At 36.4% G+C, this 20,835-nt stretch overlaps 3 protein-coding genes across 6 annotated transcripts; 2 read left to right on the top strand and 1 right to left on the bottom strand.

The window, feature by feature from the left end:
• Positions 1 to 119: 119 nt before the first annotated feature.
• PRD3 (putative recombination initiation defects 3) lies at positions 120 to 4,738 on the top strand. The gene is made up of 12 exons (XM_089052718.1): positions 120 to 379; positions 1,272 to 1,422; positions 1,640 to 1,793; positions 1,996 to 2,130; positions 2,493 to 2,545; positions 2,634 to 2,837; positions 3,094 to 3,165; positions 3,263 to 3,315; positions 3,484 to 3,637; positions 3,905 to 3,986; positions 4,158 to 4,260; positions 4,436 to 4,738. The coding sequence occupies exons 1-11, from the start codon at positions 315 to 317 to the stop codon at positions 4,256 to 4,258; spliced, it is 1,224 nt and encodes a 407-aa protein (XP_088908844.1). The 5' UTR covers positions 120 to 314; the 3' UTR covers positions 4,259 to 4,260; positions 4,436 to 4,738.
• Positions 4,739 to 9,749: 5,011 nt separating this feature from the next.
• On the top strand, positions 9,750 to 15,762 carry TRM15 (GPI-anchored adhesin-like protein, putative (DUF3741)). 4 transcript variants are annotated; one of them, XM_008234672.2, is made up of 7 exons: positions 9,750 to 10,941; positions 11,130 to 11,343; positions 11,606 to 11,673; positions 11,818 to 13,471; positions 13,577 to 13,740; positions 14,193 to 14,379; positions 14,486 to 15,762. In XM_008234672.2, exons 2-7 carry the CDS (start codon positions 11,193 to 11,195, stop codon positions 15,130 to 15,132), a joined length of 2,871 nt encoding a protein of 956 aa, XP_008232894.2. In that variant the 5' UTR covers positions 9,750 to 10,941; positions 11,130 to 11,192; the 3' UTR covers positions 15,133 to 15,762. The 4 variants fall into 4 exon arrangements, with proteins under 4 accessions (XP_008232894.2, XP_088907828.1, XP_088907829.1 ...); XM_089051702.1 differs by having other exon boundaries at positions 9,964 to 10,941; positions 11,130 to 11,328; XM_089051703.1 differs by having other exon boundaries at positions 9,969 to 10,941; positions 11,134 to 11,328.
• Positions 15,763 to 15,858: 96 nt separating this feature from the next.
• LOC148917299 (uncharacterized) lies at positions 15,859 to 16,785 on the bottom strand. The gene is made up of 2 exons (XM_089052401.1): positions 16,714 to 16,785; positions 15,859 to 16,283 (listed from the first exon to the last, which is right to left on the bottom strand). The coding sequence occupies exons 1-2, from the start codon at positions 16,783 to 16,785 to the stop codon at positions 15,990 to 15,992; spliced, it is 366 nt and encodes a 121-aa protein (XP_088908527.1). The 3' UTR covers positions 15,859 to 15,989.
• Positions 16,786 to 20,835: the final 4,050 nt, after the last annotated feature.

Here is a 20,835-nt window from a genome sequence, read left to right as displayed (position 1 = left end):
CACAGTTTAGTTAGGGTTTAAGCGAAGCTCAAAATGTTGGATCATAAATGGGCCTCACTTTTAGTTCGGCCCATTAAACAATCAAGCAATTCTCAAATCCCTTTCCCGCCAGGCTCCGTATAAGATTCCTCACGAGTCTCGCAACGCGCTCTTTCTTTCCTTTTCCGCTCTGAGTCTCTCTTCAAATTCAAACCGTCAAATCGATCGTCTTCTTCAATCGAGGGTCGAATCTCTCTTCTAACTCGTAGAGTCTCAAGTCTGTTTCAATTTGCTCCGTACATCGAAAAAGACCTCGAAGTCACTGAATCGAACGAATGAAGTTAAAGATCAACAAGGCCTGCGATCTCAGCTCCATCTCGGTCCTTCCTCCACACACAAGGTTCGATTATTTTATTTCTAAAATTTCAATCGCTGTGTGCTCGGTTTGGTTCATGAGAAAACGCAGGAAAATGCTTCACAAAAATATCGAAGTTTTTGAAATTTGAAATTCTCAATGTTTTAGAAAGTTTTAGCTTAATCTAGCTTCTTAGATCTGTTTTTCTCTTCTACTTCTTGTATTTAGTTGATAATATAAGTAGGATCGATCTCAGTTATTCTTCCAATCATGCACGAGCTTTCTGTTTGGCTCACGAGAAAATGTTGAGAAAATGAACTTTTGAATCTTAAGCTTTGTATCATCTAGGATTTCTCACTTATTTGAGTCACTCAGAGGCCGATTTCAAATTTTCTTCCCCATGCATGCAAGGTTCTGTGTCTCTTTCAGAATATGTTTTGTTTGATTTCCAAAGTGTGCGGGACTATGCTTAGAAAAATAAGTCTTGACCTGTGAACCACATGTATTTCAATCGCTTCCAGTTCCAATTCAAAAGGCTTTGTTTGATCGCTGAGAAAATATAGAAAACTGAAAGAGATTAAGATGATTGGATTCAAAGATTTTGTTCGAACTTTGCCTTTTGATGTAGGTGTCGATTTCACTTTCTCATAGGAAAAGGAAATATAGCATTTCATTTTCTTTCAAACGTAATCAAAGAAACTAACCTAAGTGAAAGAGTTTCAGATTTGCTTCTGCTTTCTATGTTTCTTGCTCTTGCCAATTTAGTCTGTTTATGGGGGAGCAAGTTTTTGTCCTATGTGAAGCTTTAGCAAATATGTGAAAAGGAAAACTTAATTTTATATGTCAACTGTGATGAGGCTAATACAGTGGATTTTCCTGAATTCTCTTGTTCATATTCTTATTTGTGTATCTTTTTTCCTTTTAAATTCATGTGAAGGAGGCCAAATGCTGTGCCAAATGGACCACAAGCATCGCAGCTTCGATCTCAACCATCAGAGCAGTCATTTTCTCAGGGATTCTCATCTCAGCATGGCATGTTTTCTCAGCTCTCTCAGAACTCTCTTAGTGACGTTCTGACCAATGATCAGGTTAAATCTCGTCTCAGGTTTGAGCCTAGTGTAGGAAAAGAAAGCCTAAGTTGTGTTTTCATCATTTTATTTTGATGACAAAACAATTCAAATAAGTAGGTTATCCCTTTGGAAAAAGCATTTATTTAAATAAATAAAAATTATGTCTCAAACTGAGTGAAATTGATTCTCATTAAAAGGTTTGTTCATTAACTTTTTGTTCATATTATCTCTGCAGAGGTTTGGCTCTCAAGAACGAGAGAATTCTGTGAAGAAGATTGCCTGCTTACCACCAATTAGTCATGCACGTGAAGAGAGTCAAATGCAAATCTCAAGATCTTCCACCAACTTCATGCGCAAGTGGAGTTCTGCGTCTGGTTCAGATCATCGATGTAAGTTTCCTCCAAAGTTTGAAAGGAATAAGTAGTATTCAGAAGGGCTTCTAAGTATAGGTAGTAATTAAAAAAAAATGTGCTAGGGAAGGTCCTTAAGTTTAATTTGTAATGGGTAAGAATAGCAGGTCAATTAAATTATTGCTCTTGTATGAGTAATATGTCTAATAAGAGAAACTGAATTCTTTATTTGCCTGAGCAGGTCAGACTAGTGAGGACTTTGAACACCGGATTGGAATGATGGAAACTTCGTTGAATAAGTTTGGAATGATCTTGGATTCAGTACAGAGTGATGTCATGCAAGTAAACAAAGGAATGAAGGAAGTATCTATGGAGAGTGAGTAATCTATTCTTCTACACATTGAGATATAGGAGATGAAGATAAAATATGTAAATTTAATATTTTGAAGTTGTACTACTGGCTAATCAGCATAAGATGTTTTTATCATTCTGAGTATCTGATCTAGGAACCAAGAAATATAAAGCTAAAAGACGGATTAAGTTACCAACCTGGCATATTGAAACAGAAAGTCTGTAGGATGTTCCATTTTCTCATAATTTGAAGAGATTTGGTCAAACATAGTACAACTAAGGCTCATTTTTGAATTGTAAAATGGTACTAATTTACTCCACACAATGTCAAAAGTTTCAGATCATAATTAACTCAAACATTATGTTCTTTTTTCAATTTTAAATCAGTGGAAGCGATGCGGCAGAAGTTGACAGCTCAGGATAACTCGTTGCAGTTAATGGTAATAGTAACACGTAAAGTCCCTACTTAGTTGTTTCAAGCGTCAATGATTCTGGCCTTTCTAACTTAACTGGTATATGGTAACGCAGAGTAAGGGGCAAGAAGATTTCAAAGCTAGCCTTGATGGGGGCATCAAGTCTATGTCTGAACAACTGAGCAAAAATACCTATCAAGACAAATTACAGGAGATGTTCTTGGTGCTTTCAGCCTTACCAGAAAAAATAGAAATCATAGAAGCATCTCTACTGAAATCACAGAATAAGCTGCACGACTCCTTCATCAAGGAAATGCAGGTCTGTATGATGAATAATGGATAGTTCTGTGGCACATGCAAGTATTTAAGACATCAAGATCATGAATTTGAACTCTTATGTTTTCTTTGAGATGAGGCAGAGAAAGTGTTTAAGAATTGCAATTCTTTTATGACATAATAAATGTTGACCTTTCCTATTTCCTGGTGTTTTCTATTGAACAGTTGAACTTTCAGTTATAAAATTCCATGAGGTCTCTGAATCCTTTTTTTTTTCTTCGTCTTTTCACTTTTTGCAGAAAATGATTTGCAGCCAGAATCAGAATACCTCCATCCAAAAATGTGAAATATCCTCTATACTTTCACCTAAGGTGACTTAAACTTCCCTAATTGTGGTCAATTAACTTAGTCAATCACTCATACATTATGATTTGTTGCCGGAAAGCCTTTATGTCTGGAAAGTTGCAGGGTGTTGCTGCCTCTCGTGCTATTCCACAAGGAAAGCCACAGCCTATTAAAAGGTATGCAACAAAGTTTATTTCCATTGTTTATTTGATAGGTATTTAGTAATGTGTTCTTTATATTATTTCGTTGAGATAGACGGCTCCAGTAGCACCATACTTGGGTATATATTGTCATTGGAGTGTTTGGCTCTCGGAGAGATTTAAAAAGCCTTCTCTTGATTCCAGCTCAGCTGTGCCTCCAAAGGCTTGTGTGCAAGCAGTTGTAGTTCCAAAGACAGAAACAGGGGGCTGGAAGACTGTTAAGGCAGAAAAAGCTACATTTAGTGACAGCGGGTTCCGGAAAGTGCAAAAACCTAATAGATTTACTTCCATCCGAAAGGTATCCCTGAGTTTTTGGTTTTTGGTTCTCGTTTTTCCTATCTTTCGGGCTGATTGGATAGACAGTATGCTTTCTCATTTTAAGTATGTTTGTGGCATTAAGGTGGTTGGCTTAATAACAAGTGTGAATTGAGTTTAATGCACTTGAAGCAAAAGTTGCGGTTTTATCTTATGTGCTGCGTGAAAAGCTTTTTGATTGCTCATTTGTGGTATTATAAGTTATGTATCTAGTTTCGTGGCCGAGATGAGATGAAAATACATGATGCAGGAAAGAGAATGCAGAGTTGTCATTGAATCAGATGAGGAGATTGATGGAGCCTTTTCCTGCTTGCTTGACGAGAAAGAAACAGGTACTTTGTGAAAGTAGCATTTGCAGTATCTATTAATTTTGACTGTTGGCTACACATTTTTGTTGGGGAAAAAAGGTGTGACAGTAAAAACTGTACCACTTATGTTTATACTGTATGTGTATATATAATCATTTTCCACAAAACTCAAGTGTAATTGTTTCCTTGAGGAAGACGTAGACATGGCTGAGGAGGTAAAGGAAGAGACACAACGGATTTTGAGGAGGGCAAGGAGGCGAAAGAGAAAATTATGCAACACTATAATTATTAATTGAAGGTACACTTTACATATTCAATAAGAATTTTGCTAAACACAGTCGTCCACACATTTTTTGAATGATTGCGAGTCCTTGATTAAATAGGATCTCATTATGAAGCTCACACTAATCAACAGTTTTCAATTGCCTGTGAATCACCAAGTCATTGTTTGTGCCTTTTTGCTATTTGTACAGGTGTTTGATGTCTCCCCATGTGCTGGGGCCTGAGGACGTAACCCATAACTTGAATGTTAAGTGGTTTGATTACTTTTGGTATGTTTCTTGCCATGCCAATTGCTCACCTTCCTCGTTTTTTATTTTCCATACTTACACCTTCCACTTGAGGCCTAGCATATATATCAGATGACTGAAATAGATGTCCATTGGGGACACATAGATTGGCTAAGAACTTCGTGTTCAAGCCATGATAGTTGTAAAAATTTGCGAATGATCTAAACTATACACAATGTTAGATATGTCAGTTCTCAGTTCTGTCCAGGCCCATATATCCCTGGTGTGTTTGGGTAAACTTGGGCTCAGTTTGAGCTTTTCCCACTGCTTATTGTTCTCAAAGCCCACAATTTCATCGATTTGCCATGCGCGGGAAATTGTTAACCGTCAATGCAAGCCACTCGTCTTTGTACGTGAGTATATGTACATTTCATCAACCGCTAACAATCATCGACACACACACACGACATTATCCTAGGACACTATCACCCACCTCATGTCTGAGTACAGTCAACGTCGTCGTCGACACGGAAGTGAACAGCTTAGCAAAAGCCAAGCCCCTATCCTCCTAAGGCCTGAAGCGTGGCACAAGTTCAATGCCCATGTAAGGTCCCTATCTTCTTCAATTGAACTCGTACCATAAACTAGAGATACCCATGTTTTTTCTGTCGGTGCACGACCTTTGCAAAACCTACACAATAATCAATAAATAATCATAATCATCATTGTCATTTAAGAAACTGATGAAAGTTAAACATAATTATACTAATCCATAGATAGAAGTGGGGCCCTCCAAGGACCAAGGTGTCACACGGCCATTTCCCCATCCTCCTTTTTCATTCAAAGTAACATCATTGTGAGAGTTCTTATCTGAAAATTTTCCTTGGGGGGCTGCTTATTTAGACTAACTTTAACGGAATATTATAGTAACGAAGGTTTTTTATGACTAATAACTTGTCTTATTAGGTAGGTTCGAATTTTAATAGGAATTTTTAGAAGAAAAAAAAATAGTTGACAAGATTGCATTTCAATTACATGATGTCATTATAAGAATCTTTCAAACACCATTAAATATACTCTCCCCCCTTTTATCTTATTTTATATTTTGGTGACGAAACAAGAAAGCTACCCACCTCTTCATCTTGAAATGCTCGCCTCATGCAATGCAACCACTCAGCTACTTCCAATGGTGGCTCATTCATCACCGCTCACATATATTAGTTGTAAACTATGTAGGATCATTTCACCCTCTAATCTTTGATTACTTGTTCTTGTTGAGCGTGATGCAATTCATCCATGAGACTTTTAACTTTTATTACATTGGATTCTCAAAAGGATGGAGAGAATCCAATGTTCAAAGAGAGAATCGTTAGATTAGGAACGTCCAGATCCCCCCAGGTTTGAAGAAGTAGCCCCACCCACAAACATAACGGGATGTTACTGTGGCAATATCGCAAACCAATCAGGTACTGCCACAATGACACAGTACTTTAGTTACAGCTGGATAAAATCACAACCAGACTGTAGTTTCATCCCAAGCTTGTAACCATTTATTATTGCCACAGATTTCTGCTCATTCTATCTGTATTTTTTTTTTTACAAATCTAATCTACCCATATGAAAGTAATTTTAAGAACAAAATTAAATAAAAGTACCCAACTTTGGTGACCATGTTCAGAGATGGTCCTGAATGCATCTATATATTGATACTGACTCATTCTTATTGTCGGTGCTAAAATAGGTGGGTGATGTGAGCAAAGTTAGGTTTTATGATAGAAGAAGAAGAATTTAGCATTTAACATTTTAGTACAAATGTATTTTTTTTAGTATAAGCGATAGTCTAAATTATAAAGGGAGATAGTTTCTCACACACACACACTACATGGTTCAAACTTGAGACTACTATCTATAAGTCAATGTCTTTTTTCACCGATAGCCATACCCGTTGGCTTTGGTACAAAGTATATACTAGTAGAAAGGGAATCTAGAAGTCTAAATTTTCCCAATAAACATCAACATCCCATAAATTGTCATATAAAAAGCTTTCAATTATTGATTATTTTATACCAATTTTTTTTATAACCGATGGAACATTTAAGGGTCAACTAGGTGACATAATTTGGTGAGAGCTTTCCATTATAACCTCTCCAAACCAGAAATAACACAAACGTAAGTATTAAATTAGGCTGTTGCAATATGATTATGACCAAATTTGATAACTCATTCTCAACAAAATTGCGAACCTTAAAAGAAAAACGAAAATTATATGTGCATAATTAAAGTTTCACCAAAATAACCAACCAAAGAAATAAATAAGTTGCACCAAATAACTGATCATTTAGGTCTTTAAGCAACCATGAAATGATGAAATGGAAACCCTAGTCCTTTTCTGGGACTGGGAGGTTCGAACGTTTGGTGCATCCATATTTTTTTAATCCTTCAAATACAAAGGTTAAGTGTAAGATGAATGGTAAATGCAAAATGAAATGCACCCAATCTTGTGTTCATTTGCATTTAACAAGAAGGAGATTGGGTTTGAAAAATGATTGTATTAGAATAAGTGCTTTTCTTGTGGTCCTTGCATTCCCACTACCCACAATTTTCTGGAATATCTTCAAGGGCAAGCAAGACAAAAGCTGCCCCATTGTCTGTATGCAAGCTCGCTCTCCCTTTTCCTTTTCTGCCATCCTGTATCTGACTATTATATATATATATATATATAATACAATAATAATAAACTTCTGATGTGTTACTTTGTTTGGCCTTATGCATGTCATACAAGAGTGAGAGAATCATATACATCAGTCTCCACCACTACCCTCATGAATAGCTTCTACATGTGTAATAGTTATGTCCGAACGTGTCACATACGGTTATAAATTCACTCATATTATAACACATGAATTGATAATATTATATAACGGTGTTATGATTACATCGTAATTAACAATAAATTGGGTGATAAAATTTCATATTAGCTAGTGGTCCCTTTAAACAAAAACAAAAATTTCCCAACAAATTCCAAAACTTGGGCACTGTCCTCAGTAGGCGCAACTTCCATTGTCCAAACAATAAACAATCTCATGCATTTGTTTGTTTGTTTGTTTGTTGGCATTGTCATTGTTATTATTATGATCAGATAAAGGTATTGGACTTGAAGTTTTTTACCCACCCCAACCTAATGAAATGACAATGAATAAATTATAATAATAAAAGAAACATTTCAACTCCAAGCCGTTGTTCCTTTGCTATTGGCTTCCCTACCATTATAAACAAACAAAATTGCCACTTAATCAAATTTGTTTAAATAGTATTAATTAAGTATTAATTTAATTAATTGTCCTACCCAACATTCATAAGTTTGTATGTGACGCATCAAATGATTCAGTGGACATTAGGGTAGAGGCAAAGGTAGCTCTTTGTCTCATATGGGCCTTGTGATTAGACAATGAATCAATCAGCATTGAAGTTGGTAAACTCTGTTGGTTTTGGTGGACCCAACTGCTTTGATGCAGTAGGGGCCTAAGTGAGCTTGCATTGAGGCCCAACTGCTCCTCCTCCCAAAGTCACATGCCACCACCATAGACAAAGCTTTGGTATCTCAGATTTCACTGTCATCTCAGTTAGATGCATTTCCCATGCAAATTCTTGTCCTGTTTTTTGTTTATGCTCAAAGGGGGAGTGAGTTCATGATCTTACTTACCTGCACCAAATTTAATTCAGAGGGTATTTGTTTTCACTTTAAAACCGTGCTTATTAAATTTGGTAAAGTATGCAGCTCTTGGAGTTGGTTCACGTGATGACGACAGCATATCAAAAAAATGTGTTTTGAGTTAGAATAGATTAAGAATTCGATTTAAAATTAACCCTCGTAAAAAAATAAAAAATAAAAAATAAACTATATTTCCGAGTGGAGGAGAGAATCGAATCAAGAACTTTCTTCAATATTATGACAAGAGTATCACTAGACTGCTAAATTGGTGTCCATGAAATCCTCACACACATGCACCTTTGATTAGGCAGTTTTTGATTTTGAATTCAAATTTCAGCCATCATTGCTATAAAAATACTTGATTATGGGGAATAATTAGGAGGCAGTTTTGAATTTAAATCAATTTCTACTATTTTTTTCTTTTTGTTCATAATAATAGGGTGAGGGATTCTTGACCCCTCATCCCTGGGATGGGACCATGGATATACCAATTGGTAGGAGGAGTTTCAGAAGCAGGCCTTACTGCATGCATCCATTTATAACGACTTGAATCCACACATGGATGTCTATGAATTTTACATTAAATGTGGAAGAAGACTGCACGACGAGTGTTTTACCACCAAACCACTGACTCGTTTATTATCATTCCTTCATTTACAATTCAACTCAAAGTAACTTTTTTCCTTTTTGCATGGGAAAATGACATTGTTACTTACTTGCACTGCAAAGCGGAATTATGCATATATGTGTACAAAAAACTTGTGGGATTATACTAAATCCATGACATACAATATAAATGGATGAATAATCATGTGAACTTATTTGAAATGGGAGTGGTTATGAATCACGGCAGTCGGAATTTGGGAAAGAATAAATGAGCATCGAATTAACTACTATTCTCTTTAAGACAATTCCTTATTTCTAAATACTGAATAACGATAGTTTGATTTTTTGTGTTAACAAACACATAAGAAATTGTATATTGTAATATTGTAACACCTTTGTATCAATTAACGCAGATAAAATAAAAAATTGAGATAATTCCAATACTCAACTTAAAGTAACTAAACATATTGTTAAGATTACAAAAAGAAAAAATTGGAAGTAGCTGTCAAAAAAAAGTGGAAGTCATCATGGACTTGCCTCCCATGAACTAAACATCACTTCAAAAGGATCAAAACCCATTTATAAAAAAAGGGTAAAAAACTTTTTTTTTTTTTTGGTTGCTGTCATAATAAAAAAAACCATTCTAGATAAGTCTGATAATAATATTTACTGTAGATAATATAGAAAAAGATTTCGTAAAATTTTTTCTTTTTAATTCCTTTTTTTTTTCAAGTGCATTTCCAGATGAATGATCCCTCCTGTTCTTCACTTATTTACACTTTTAACCCTATGCCTCGCATGTTATATTTACATTTGTAACCCTTAATCTCGTCTCGATCACGCATTTGTGTTTCTCAACGCTCAGGAACTCTCTTGCAAAAGCGTACACGTCAGCAACTTCGCACACACATTTCCTCTACAGCTGCAAAGTAAAGGTTTTTGAGGAGAGAAAGTCAGAGAGAGCGAAAAGAGAGGAGAGAGAGAGAGAGAGAGAGGTGTGAGAATTGGGATGGTGGTGAGTGGTGACTTTGATGATGGTTGGAAGAGCAGAGGAGAGAAAATGGAGACAGGCCAAACTTTTCTTCAATACAAAGCTCTCTCAATGGACCCCATCAAAATCAATCCAAACCCAAATGTCACGTATTCTTATAATCTCCCACCCAACACCAACAGCATTGTAAAGTTTTTGTCTTTCACTTTCTCACCATCACTTCCTTCTCTCCCTCCACTTTCCTCAGTCTTTAATGGCTGCCCATTTGAGAATTCTGCTTAAAAAATAGTGGGTCGGTGCTAGATAAGCATTTGGACCTCTCTTTTTGGCTGTCAAAAAAGATGCCCACTTGGAAGAAGTCTTTATTTTTCACCATGTGTTTCGTACAATTTGCCTGAATTTGGTCTGGGTTTTGTGAACACCTGTGATATTTTTTGCTTTGGAGGTTCTGGGTGCTTGAAGCTTTGCCATTGAAGAGAACTTTGCACCAAAAAAAAAAAAAAACCTTTTGCTCATGTGAATAGCTATGTTAGAATTTAGCAGAGCTTATTTTGGGTGTTTCAAAAGGGTCGTTTTCAATGGTCTTTGATGCTGCATTGTACTGTGCTGAATTTTTCATGCTTTGTTGTGTCAAGCATTGACCTTTTGAGAGAGGATTTTGAATATAAAAAAACCAAACGCATGCGTGGATTATCTGAATTATCAATTCCATTGTGTACAACTCATGAATTCTGGATCGAATTTTTGTAAAGAATATTTGGATTTATCAAGCTTTTGTGTATCTGAAGCTTCTGATCAATTTTCGACATCATTGCTTAGTTTTGTTCATATAAGTTTGAGGGTGGATTTTTTTACCTTTGACCCATTTGTGATCATGGGAATTGAGGAGGTATAATTGCCTTGATTAGTCTTTTCTTTGAAGTGAATACCAAATTGCAAGTGCTTTGAGCCTTTTGTGGAGAATGTGAGGTGCTGGTTAAGGCTTTTATGAATGTAAAAAGAAGGCTTTGATACCTTGCCATCCACAGAAAGTTTAGTATCTTGAGCTTCACTCTGTTAGAAAACTTGAGGGGTTGAAATTGGAATTTGTTGTATATGCAATAGACTTATCCAGCTGCATTTCTATCTTCGCCATATCGAATTCAAGGCTCTGAAGTTGAGGTAATAGCTTCATGCATGTCATGTCTTTATTTGATCTTCTAGAGTCAAATTTTGCTATGATTTCAGTGAAATAAAAATTATGTTTGTATGGACTGATTTTCCTAATCAAGATGACTGCATTCCTCTGTAGTGTCCTTGTAACTGCTACTTATTAATGACTCTTTTATGTTCGTTGGTGTTTCTTGCAGCCAGGCCAGGAACAGATTTTGGATATAGAAAGCCAAATAAAGTTAAACATTCACCCATTAGTTATGGCAAAGAAGTCCCAGAAACGCTCTGTGCGATTTGAAAAAGATCAATTAGGCTGCATGTCGGGTTTTATCAGTATATTTGACTTCCGGCACGGTCGCCCCACCTGGAAGCTGATTTCTGATAGGAGGCATGGAAGTAAGCATGTTGTTGGTAAGAACTCTGAATTATTTTTCAATTGGAAATGGTGCTTTTCTGCCATTTATTGCCAAATTTCTTCAGGCTGAAATGAGTATGCAGTGAGTGATTGTGTTCTTGGGCATTCTGCAGCAAGATTTTATAGTTAACACTTACCTGAACGAGATTTTCTCAGTTTGACCTATGATTGGGAATTGGTTTTTAGTAGATTTGCTTTGGAATCATCAAAAGGACAATATTCCAGATTGTTGTTGAATTTCTATTTTTCTTTTTGCAGGTACTGGACTTTCAAGGAATCAGTTTGAGATGTTGAGTAATTTGGATAAAAACTTCCAAGGCACCCTTGTAAGTGTGGGCATATCCAACTGAACTTGTGCTTTGAAATTAATATGCTAGTTTCCGTGACAGGGAGGGGAGGAACTGGGAGCTTACCGCATAATAGACCGTAGTGATTATATAACTAATAATTCCACACTAAATTGTCTTCAGGACGGTGATGTGAGCACAACAGCAATAGTGACAGCCGATGCTTGTAAGCCTAGTGTGAAGAAACTCATGGAAGAAGAAATGTCCATTGAGCAAGACACAAAAAAGGAGATAAGCAATGATGAAGCAGAAACTAAACAGTCTGATTCAAGCCAGATCAGAAAGGACCACAAGAAACCAAAGAAGACTCGCAAGAAAAGCCGTGACATGGACACCCATAATTTGAATGCTTCTGAGAACTCGGAATCTGTATGCTCTTGCAATCAGAATCCAGAGCAGAAAACTAGAAGTAATTTTGGCATAGATGAGATAAGGGAAGAGGTAAGTTGCCAGATCCATCAGAAATATATTAATTGTGCGAATCATGATGTGAATGGTGAAGCTCCTGAAAAATCGAACTACAAGCACTCTGATTTTGAAGAGTTATGTGTGGCAATCAAGGAGTTCATGAACCAGAAGTTTACTGATGGAAAACATCTCACAGAAGATCAGAAAATCCACCACTTCAGAGAACTAATGGACGCACTTGAGGTCTTAAGTTCAGATGAAGAATTGTTTCTGAAACTTTTGCGAGATCCAAACTCACTGTTGGCAAAATATGTCCAAAACTTGCAGGATTCTCAGATAGAGAAAGATGAAGAATCCCAGTCCTTTGCAGAGTCTAAGTTGTCAGAACAGAAGCTTGGCGATTTAAAGCAACCTGAGGAGCTTGTCATCCGTAAACATCGTTACTTTTTCAGGAGAAAGATCAAGCCTCAGGAAAGAAACCCAACAAAGGCAAATGAGAATTCTGAAGCTTCAAAGAGAATTGTCATTCTGAAGCCTGGGCCTCCAGGCTTACGAAACTCTGAAACTGAAAATAGCCCATCCCCAGAATCCCATTACATTGCAAGGAATAAAGGGACAACTGAAAGAGTTGGTTCCCACTTTTTTCTATCTGAAATAAAAAGGAAATTGAAGAATGCTATGGGAAAGCAACAGCATGGGGCATCTACTGTTGGAATTTCAAACAGATTGCCCTATAAACGTCAGAGTTTGGAAGATAGTGACAGAGGAGTTGGTAAAGAAAAAGCTGGAAGTTCTCCTGGTAAAGAGCACTTCTACATCGAAAGAATTGCTAAACCTCCCAGTGGTATCAAGAGGGTAGACAAGACTGGCAAAGTGAAAGAATCTGAAATAAGTTTGGAGCATGAAAATCATGGTATTCTGGATCAAAGGGTATCTAACATCTACATTGAAGCCAAAAAGCATCTCTCTGAGATGCTGAGCAATGGAGATGAAGTGGTAGATATCTCGAGACGACAGTTTCCTAAAACCTTGGGAAGGATTCTCTCCCTCCCCGATTACAACATTTCTCCTTTTGGCAGTCCTGGAAGGGACTTGGAGAATGGCTTTGTTACTGCACATATGAGATTATCCGCCTATGACAAAGTTTGGAAGGCCAATGAGAATACATGGTCTCCTAAGCAAGAGAAAAATGCCAGCCCTCTCAGTCATGTAGCACCCAACTTAGAGAGTCTGCCATCTGTTTCTGACAGCAACCCTGATTATAAAGTACAGCCTCCTAACTCAATACCAAGTAACTCAGATAATCTGGTTCATGATAATGAAGTAGAAGAAACCCATCCAACCATCGTAGATGAGATGAATCCTGAAGGTATTGATTCTTTCAGCTGTTCAATATTCAATGACAAACATTTTGATAAGTCCCTGCGCTTGTTTTTAAATTCTTTGATATTTAGCGTTTACAAAATTTCTGTAGGTGATTTAGAGATTGAAAAAGAAATTGAAATTGTAGCTCAGGAAGAAGAAATTATTGTGGATGTTCCCTCTGAACCAAGTGGCTCTTCAATTGCCAGAGATGACGAAACTGGTGACATGCCTGAAATTTCTGATGATAAAAGATATTCTGAATGCTCAAGACAGGTAACAATTTCTTACTTGTTTGTGCATATAATTTGTTTTCTTTTTGTACTCAAATTTTCATGACATGTAAAAAAATGTGTTAAAATGATTTTCAATTTGAAAATCAACATAGATAATTAGAGGTGATACATTCCCTGCCTATGAAGGCCATGGGGTAATTCATTTTTTCCCAAAGCTAAGTCAGGCACTCACAAGAATGTTTTCGTCATACTCTTGCTAACACAGTAACCCAATAACTGAACTCTTTAAAAGAGTTTGGTTTACAAAAATTGGCTCATGCAAATAATATCTTATGGGACTATCGTCTATATCAACATGTAAAGATGATGGGATGAGCCGGGCAGGACCCAAGTATTATTCTTATGTCTATTTGCATTTTCTTTGGTGGATCTGCTGCTTATATCCATCATGTTTAGGGTTTATCCTGATAATCATTCTTACTCATCTTCCAGGAATCAAATGAAGAGAACCCAGTGCAATCTTCTTCATTAGCATCCCCTTCCAGCTCTTCAACCACCAAGCATTTTGAAGATTTAGAAAGGGCTATTGATATAGCAGAGCGGCCAAGCCCTGTTTCAGTTCTTGAGCCACTATTCACAGATGATGACATCAGCCCTGCAAAAACCATTTCTCGACGAGGTATGGTTCATTATAATACAAATTGATTTGGAATCTTTTTTTCATTTTTTTTCATTTTTTTTCATAGCGCTTCTTCATTAATGTTAACTCACTCACTGATTTGCAGTAGAGCTGCCAATACAACCACTACAGATCCAATTTGAAGATCATGACCCTTCAGCCACAGAGCAAAGTAATAATGCAAAAACTTGTACAGAAGACAAGGAAGTAATATTTGATTTTGTAAAGTCAGTGATGCAAGCCTACGGCTTCAATTGGAATGACATCTGTGTGAAGTGGCTGTCTTCTGACCAACTTATTGAGCCGTCATTGTGTGATGAGGTAGAGCTTTTCCCTAACCAGCTTTGCTATGACCAGAATCTCCTTTTTGACTGTATTAATGAAGTTCTAGTGGAGGTTTGTGGGCGTTGTTATGGTTGCTTCCCTTGGGTGTCATCTGTGAAACCTAGCATAAGGCTAGTACCAGACATGAAAACTGCTATACATGAGGTCTGGACAGGAGTTTATTGGCATCTCCTTCCGCTTCCATTGCCTCATACTTTGGATCAAATTGTCACAAAAGACATGTCAAGAACTGGAACGTGGATGGACCTTCGATTTGATATTGAGACCATCGGTGTTGACATGGGTGAAGCCATTCTCCAAGAATTGATGGAAGATACCATATTAAGCTATGTAGATGGTAGTCCCAAAAGTGAAAATGCTTTAGTTTTGGCCGAGTCAAATGAAAAAGATAGCATTTTGAACTTGTAAAACACAATCTGGCTTATTTGTCCATGCCGAAAACCAACCCACCTTCTTATTGAGGCAGTTGGAAAGCAAGTCATATATGTGCATCCAGAGAAGCAACATTTCACCAAGAGATCTTCTTAGCTTTCCTGGAGTATCCTGGATCCGAGATGAATTGGCTTTGCAACTTTGTCAACTGAAATCATGTAGGTAGCATAGAATCTGCCACATCGGAAAACTATGGATCACTGGGAATTCTGGGCAACAGTCATCACATGAAACATCCTTAATGGATAGGGTTTGCAAATGCTCCTTGCAAGAACTCGGGCGCTTCTCCACAAATGGATTATACAAAACTGATAAGTACCATTTCTGAGAGTCATTGTCCATTTCAAGCACTGAGGCTGTAATGTAGAGTTGTTCTTATAAATGTAGATTCTTGTAGAGGGTTCGAGCTTTGTGTTAGTTGAGGGTGTTCTTGATTTCATTCATTCATAACTGTGTTGTCTTGTTCTCTTCTTTCCTTTTTTTTCCCCTTTGTATTTTATGTTGTATTTGCAAAGGTTAGAGCTCAACGAGTTGTGAGTTTTGAGTCTGGTGACTGACTGGTTGTAATTACAAAGAAAATAAAAGAAGTTCATGTTAGGTTTATTATATGCACTGAACAAGCTGTGACTTTGATTCAATAAACTTGCACTTGGAAATGTGGAATATTTGTTCCTACCCCCTTTTCACAAGCTTTGATTTGTTGACTGAACATCTATAATTACAGATAAAAACTTGTATGAAGTTACCAGAACAACAGAACCAAAGCTCTAAAATTAACTTTTGACAAGGGTGAGATGGTTAACTTTCTTTGGTTACAAGTCAAGGTGAAAAGGTTACTTCTTCCTTTTCTTTCCCCCTAAAGATGGGGTCACCGGAGCTGCTGGTCTTATCTTCTCAAACGCTTTGGTTCTGCTGTCTAAATCTTCATCGTCGTCACCGTCATCTCTAGCAGCAGCCGATGCAGACTCCTCGGCAATTTTGGCAGCATTTCTTCTTCCAGCATCCAACTTCTTGTGTAATTTCCTTTCAAGGGGATCATCTGAAGGTGAAAATTTGGATGGCCAGGGAACTTTAGCACCTAGTCCAAGCCTGAGAAAACCAATAGAGAGTCTGCATTGATGTAAATATTATTTATCTGTATCACCGGATAAAAGTCACATAATCTTTACATAGTTATCATATGGTGACACAATCAAATTTACAAGCACTCTAGTTTGGTTTCAAATTAGTTCAAATTCCAACACCATAATTTTCCTCACTGTTGGTATGCTGCGGCAATTCACAATCCAATCGCAAATCATTCTTTTAGAACAACAGTTATATTTCAAGTTCATTCACTTGAATACACACACACACACACACACACACACACACACACACAAAGATAGCTCCTTCAAGAAACCTATCACTTCATATCATCATATCTCAAATGCTACTAGATGTTCATTGCAACAGTTCTAGCTATTCTAGGCCATATAGACCAGACTTGCTAGGAGTCCCTATAAATCAGTTTATTGTTCATAGCACAATGAAAGAAAACTAACAAAACTATCATACCAATTCCAAAGCTTCATCCAATTTAACTACTTGAGGACGATTCTTTTTCTGTGGCGTCTTGTTGGTGCTCATTGCAACTTCCTACACACAGACTGCAGAATACAGCAGAGTCTTAATGTGAAGACCCGTATTTTTAAAAGTATATGTATTAATAATTTGGGGATTAAATATTTTACTGCATATTTAGTTATATATTTAAATTGATTATATATATAAATTAATAACATGGATTAAGAGTTTAGACGTGGCATCCTTACATTGTTTTCTTGGAGAGAGAGAGTGTTCTCTCTTATCTTCATTTGGAAATATATTTGAACGTAGTTAGTATGCTGGAGGTGGCTTTTTCCATTAAATTAGTTATCAATTAGTCGATGCATTACCATGCATTTGGACAACTCATGCTTACAATTTGGTGACTAGGCTTTATCTTAGCTTGAGGTGGAGATTACAATTTCAATAGGTGTCACCACCCTTAGAAATAAAACTCCTGAGGCTGATACATAGCAGCTTATATAAAAGAGTGGCAACCAAGTTATCTGTTTGTGAGAGAGAGAAAGAGAGATGATGATGATGAAGAAATTCTAGGAGGGCATATAGGCTTAGCTTGTGTTTTCTTAACTTTGCGCAATGCTTTGGAATCGAGGTAAGGTTTTTTGGGGAGTCTTTTGTAGAGATTGATTTGATTAAATTTCATGAACATTATATTAATTATTATGCGTGGTATTACAGTTTGGTTGGTATTCTTTGTTATTGGGTGTTTACTTGTTATTAATTATTCAATCAAAGTTGGTGTGGTTATGTTTTGATACATGAGATAAATGAAAGGCATAATTATTATCATGTTATGGAAATTAATTGGAGTTCTTGGGTTGAGAAAATAATTATTGGAAAAGCTGGTAAAGGAAATGATATTTTGTGGAGTTGAGTCTAACTCTTGGTATGTACCATGTCTCAAGGATTCCATAATGCACATGCTTTATTGGATGATTTGGGACTGGCCACAAAGAGTTAATCAAGACGACTAACAAAAGGGGAATTTTGGGATAATTGAGATAAGTGTTGGTTCATATAAATGAGCACGCGAGACCAAGTGGTATAAGCATGGTATAGGACATGCAAGTTTGCTTGTCCAAATATATGAATTAACGAGAATAGATGAAGAGCATACATACATTATTATTATTGATATGATATTTGACTGAGTGACTGCATGTCACTTAATTTAGTTATATTAATTTACTGTGAAAAGATTCATGTCCTACTGAGCTGTGATTTCGTTCACCCCTTTATAGACGTTGTAGATGTAAAACCCAAAAGACGGAGGATAGGCAAGCTAAAGTTGAATTAGATGAGAGTTATAGAACTTTATACATTTATTGTACACTTGTAAGACCTTGGATTTATTTTTTAAGATGAGTAAATTTTAAAACCCATGTTTTACCTTTTTGTTTTTTTTTTTAAATTTTTAATTTTATTTTCTCACACACCTTGCGCAGAATTTCTACCTACCCCTTGTTTAGGCGTGACACTTAATCAAACTCAAACCAATATACTCCATTAACAACTAAATTAGCTAGCCCATGGATCATACCATGAAACACCAAATAGTATATATAAACACAAACATATCAACACCAGCTAAACAATTAAAGGGTTTTGATTGATCATATCTCATACTAGATTAAGAGGCCAACAGTAACCGCACAGACCAAAAGTTTAAAGCACAATAATTGAAGTAGGAAACAAAGCTAGGGTTTTGAAGAGCATAATCCCAGACAAGCTAGCTGTTGTGAAGCTCTGAATTTGGGTTTTGAGGAGGAACTGAGACCAAAGTTTTTTATGGCAATGGTGTACAAAAGGCGAAAACTTCAGGGCGAAACTGGTGAAAAACAGCCAGATAGAAATTGAGATTGCAAAGGAGTGGCTTTGAAAGGTTTGAGATTCCAAGAGAAGGAAAAGGATTTTTCAAAAACAGAGAGAGAGATTGATTCTTGTAAGTTTTCTTTTGTTGGGCTGCAACTGAAGAAGGACTTGGACTTCGATGACTTTGATTCCTATCCTAATGAAAACCACTCTTCTCACAGCAATGTATTTTTGTTGGTTCAAATAAGGCATGATAATTTTTTTTTGCTTAATAAAGAAAATTTTGAGACCATATGATAAAGATTTTTCTATACTGCAGTTAACTACACTTTTTTTGTTACACGCATCATCCTTTAATTTAAATATCAAAGATTCTTTGAGATGGACTTATAGTCCAAGTAATCAAGAGCACTTGAACGTATACCCAAGTCTATACTCGATTCCAACTTCCCTCAGTATCATTTGTACTAAAAAAATTTATAAATTTTTGAGACATGTCGATAATTTAGATAATAAGTTGGGATCTCTGATATGACTCTTGTCGAAAAGGCTTGCCATACTTTAACTCAAATGTCTCTCTCATCATCATCAATTTCTTTGATGATGGAGTTGTTGAAACTTGGAAAGAAAAGTTTGACTACCTATGTATCTATATAATCTATTTGACTTCAATATGAGAGACTCGCACTGTAATGATTCTTTAGTTTACCAATGTTTGCTCCTTGAAGCTCATAACTTAAGCCCACAAAATAGTTTCATTGTTTTTATGTCAAATATTGCTGCGTAACTTATTCTATTTATGGGTAAGATCTCTTTTATGTGGAAGTGGAGTTGATGAATTTGGTGGGATCTACTATCCTTTGGTGTTGTGGAATCATGAGCGGTGATGTAGATATTGTGACTTTTTTGAGATGTCAAGGTGAAATTTGCGTGAGTGGTAACTGGTTTTTGAGTTTTATGAATCCTGTCATCTTCTATTCTGGGTGAGCTGGGATTTAAATACATTTGGAGCTCACTATTCTTGCACTAGTTGTATTTTATTGTGTATATTTTCCATTTTCTTGTTTGCAAGAACCTTATTATGGAGCAGTGTTCTTCTTGTGTAATCTTGTAATTGCCTCTCATATTAATGAATCTACTACGTTCATATTCTAGATTTTCAATATAAAAAGTTATTGTGTGCATCTGATACACCACGTGACATGTTAATGTGGTATATGAAATTCACTCAAAGAATAAACGTGTATTACGCTAAGTAATGGGACAAGCATCAAATACACCCAATAACTTATCTTTTAATTTTTGTAATAATTTAGCTTATATAATAAAGGAGTTGGCAGTTGGATTCGAGTCCTAAATATCCGATCAGATAACTGATTGCTTAACTGAAACCACTGGCCCAACCTACCAAGGTCCAAAGTCCAAAGTCCAACCATAAAGCATTGGACAGCTTACACTGATGAATAGGCCATTTGCCCTCGAACTCAAAACCCCACCTTGTCACTTTCTGATTGGTTGTATTTATGCTTTGCTGCATATTCAAATATTCCCAGTGCAAAAGAGTGCCTCTGTAGCACTGATGGTTAGGTTAGAACGTGCAAAATGACCAAATTGTACAACTGAAACAGCATCAACACAAGTTCAAATAAATTTTGGGTGTTTTGAGTCTTTGACTTTGCGACCGTGATATATGAGATACACTTTTGACAACTAGTTTTAATTTTGGTGCGTGCAAATATCTGCCATATTTGGATAAAATTTTCCGCAAAGTCAGTGGGTGGAGTCACCAAACTTTTTATGGAGGGCTAAATATCTTAATTTGGGAGTCATTACGTGATTGTTTTTATTTTCTTGTCCAAAATTGCCCATAACTACAAATATCTTAAAAGAGTACATCGAGCTATATGTAGGTTTTTGGGGACACCTAGCTCCATCACTGTATACAACACGTGTATTTTTTGTTTCGATCAATTATTATTCGCATTCATTCTTTTCACGTGTTAGTCTCGATTACGTGATCAGGTATTAGAAAAGATAACTTAATTGAATACACTTGTAAAAAAAACTATATGTGTTAAGTACTGTGCAATATTCAAATCCAACATCCCCAATATGTGTGTACATGCATGCATGCAGAACTTTGCATTGCACTTTAAAGGTAAGTTCTCATTCTAGAAAGGAGAAGGAAGTCTTAAAGGTTTTAGTCCTAATAGTGGAAGTATGCTAGAGATAATGGCATGCCTTTAAACAAATGCATGC

This window comes from Prunus mume, linkage group LG5 (genome assembly GCF_029339155.1).
Source record: "Prunus mume cultivar Tortuosa linkage group LG5, ASM2933915v1, whole genome shotgun sequence".
Lineage (NCBI taxonomy): Eukaryota > Viridiplantae > Streptophyta > Magnoliopsida > Rosales > Rosaceae > Prunus > Prunus mume.
Note: the sequence above shows the minus strand (reverse complement) of the source record. Positions and strands in the feature narration are given on the sequence as shown.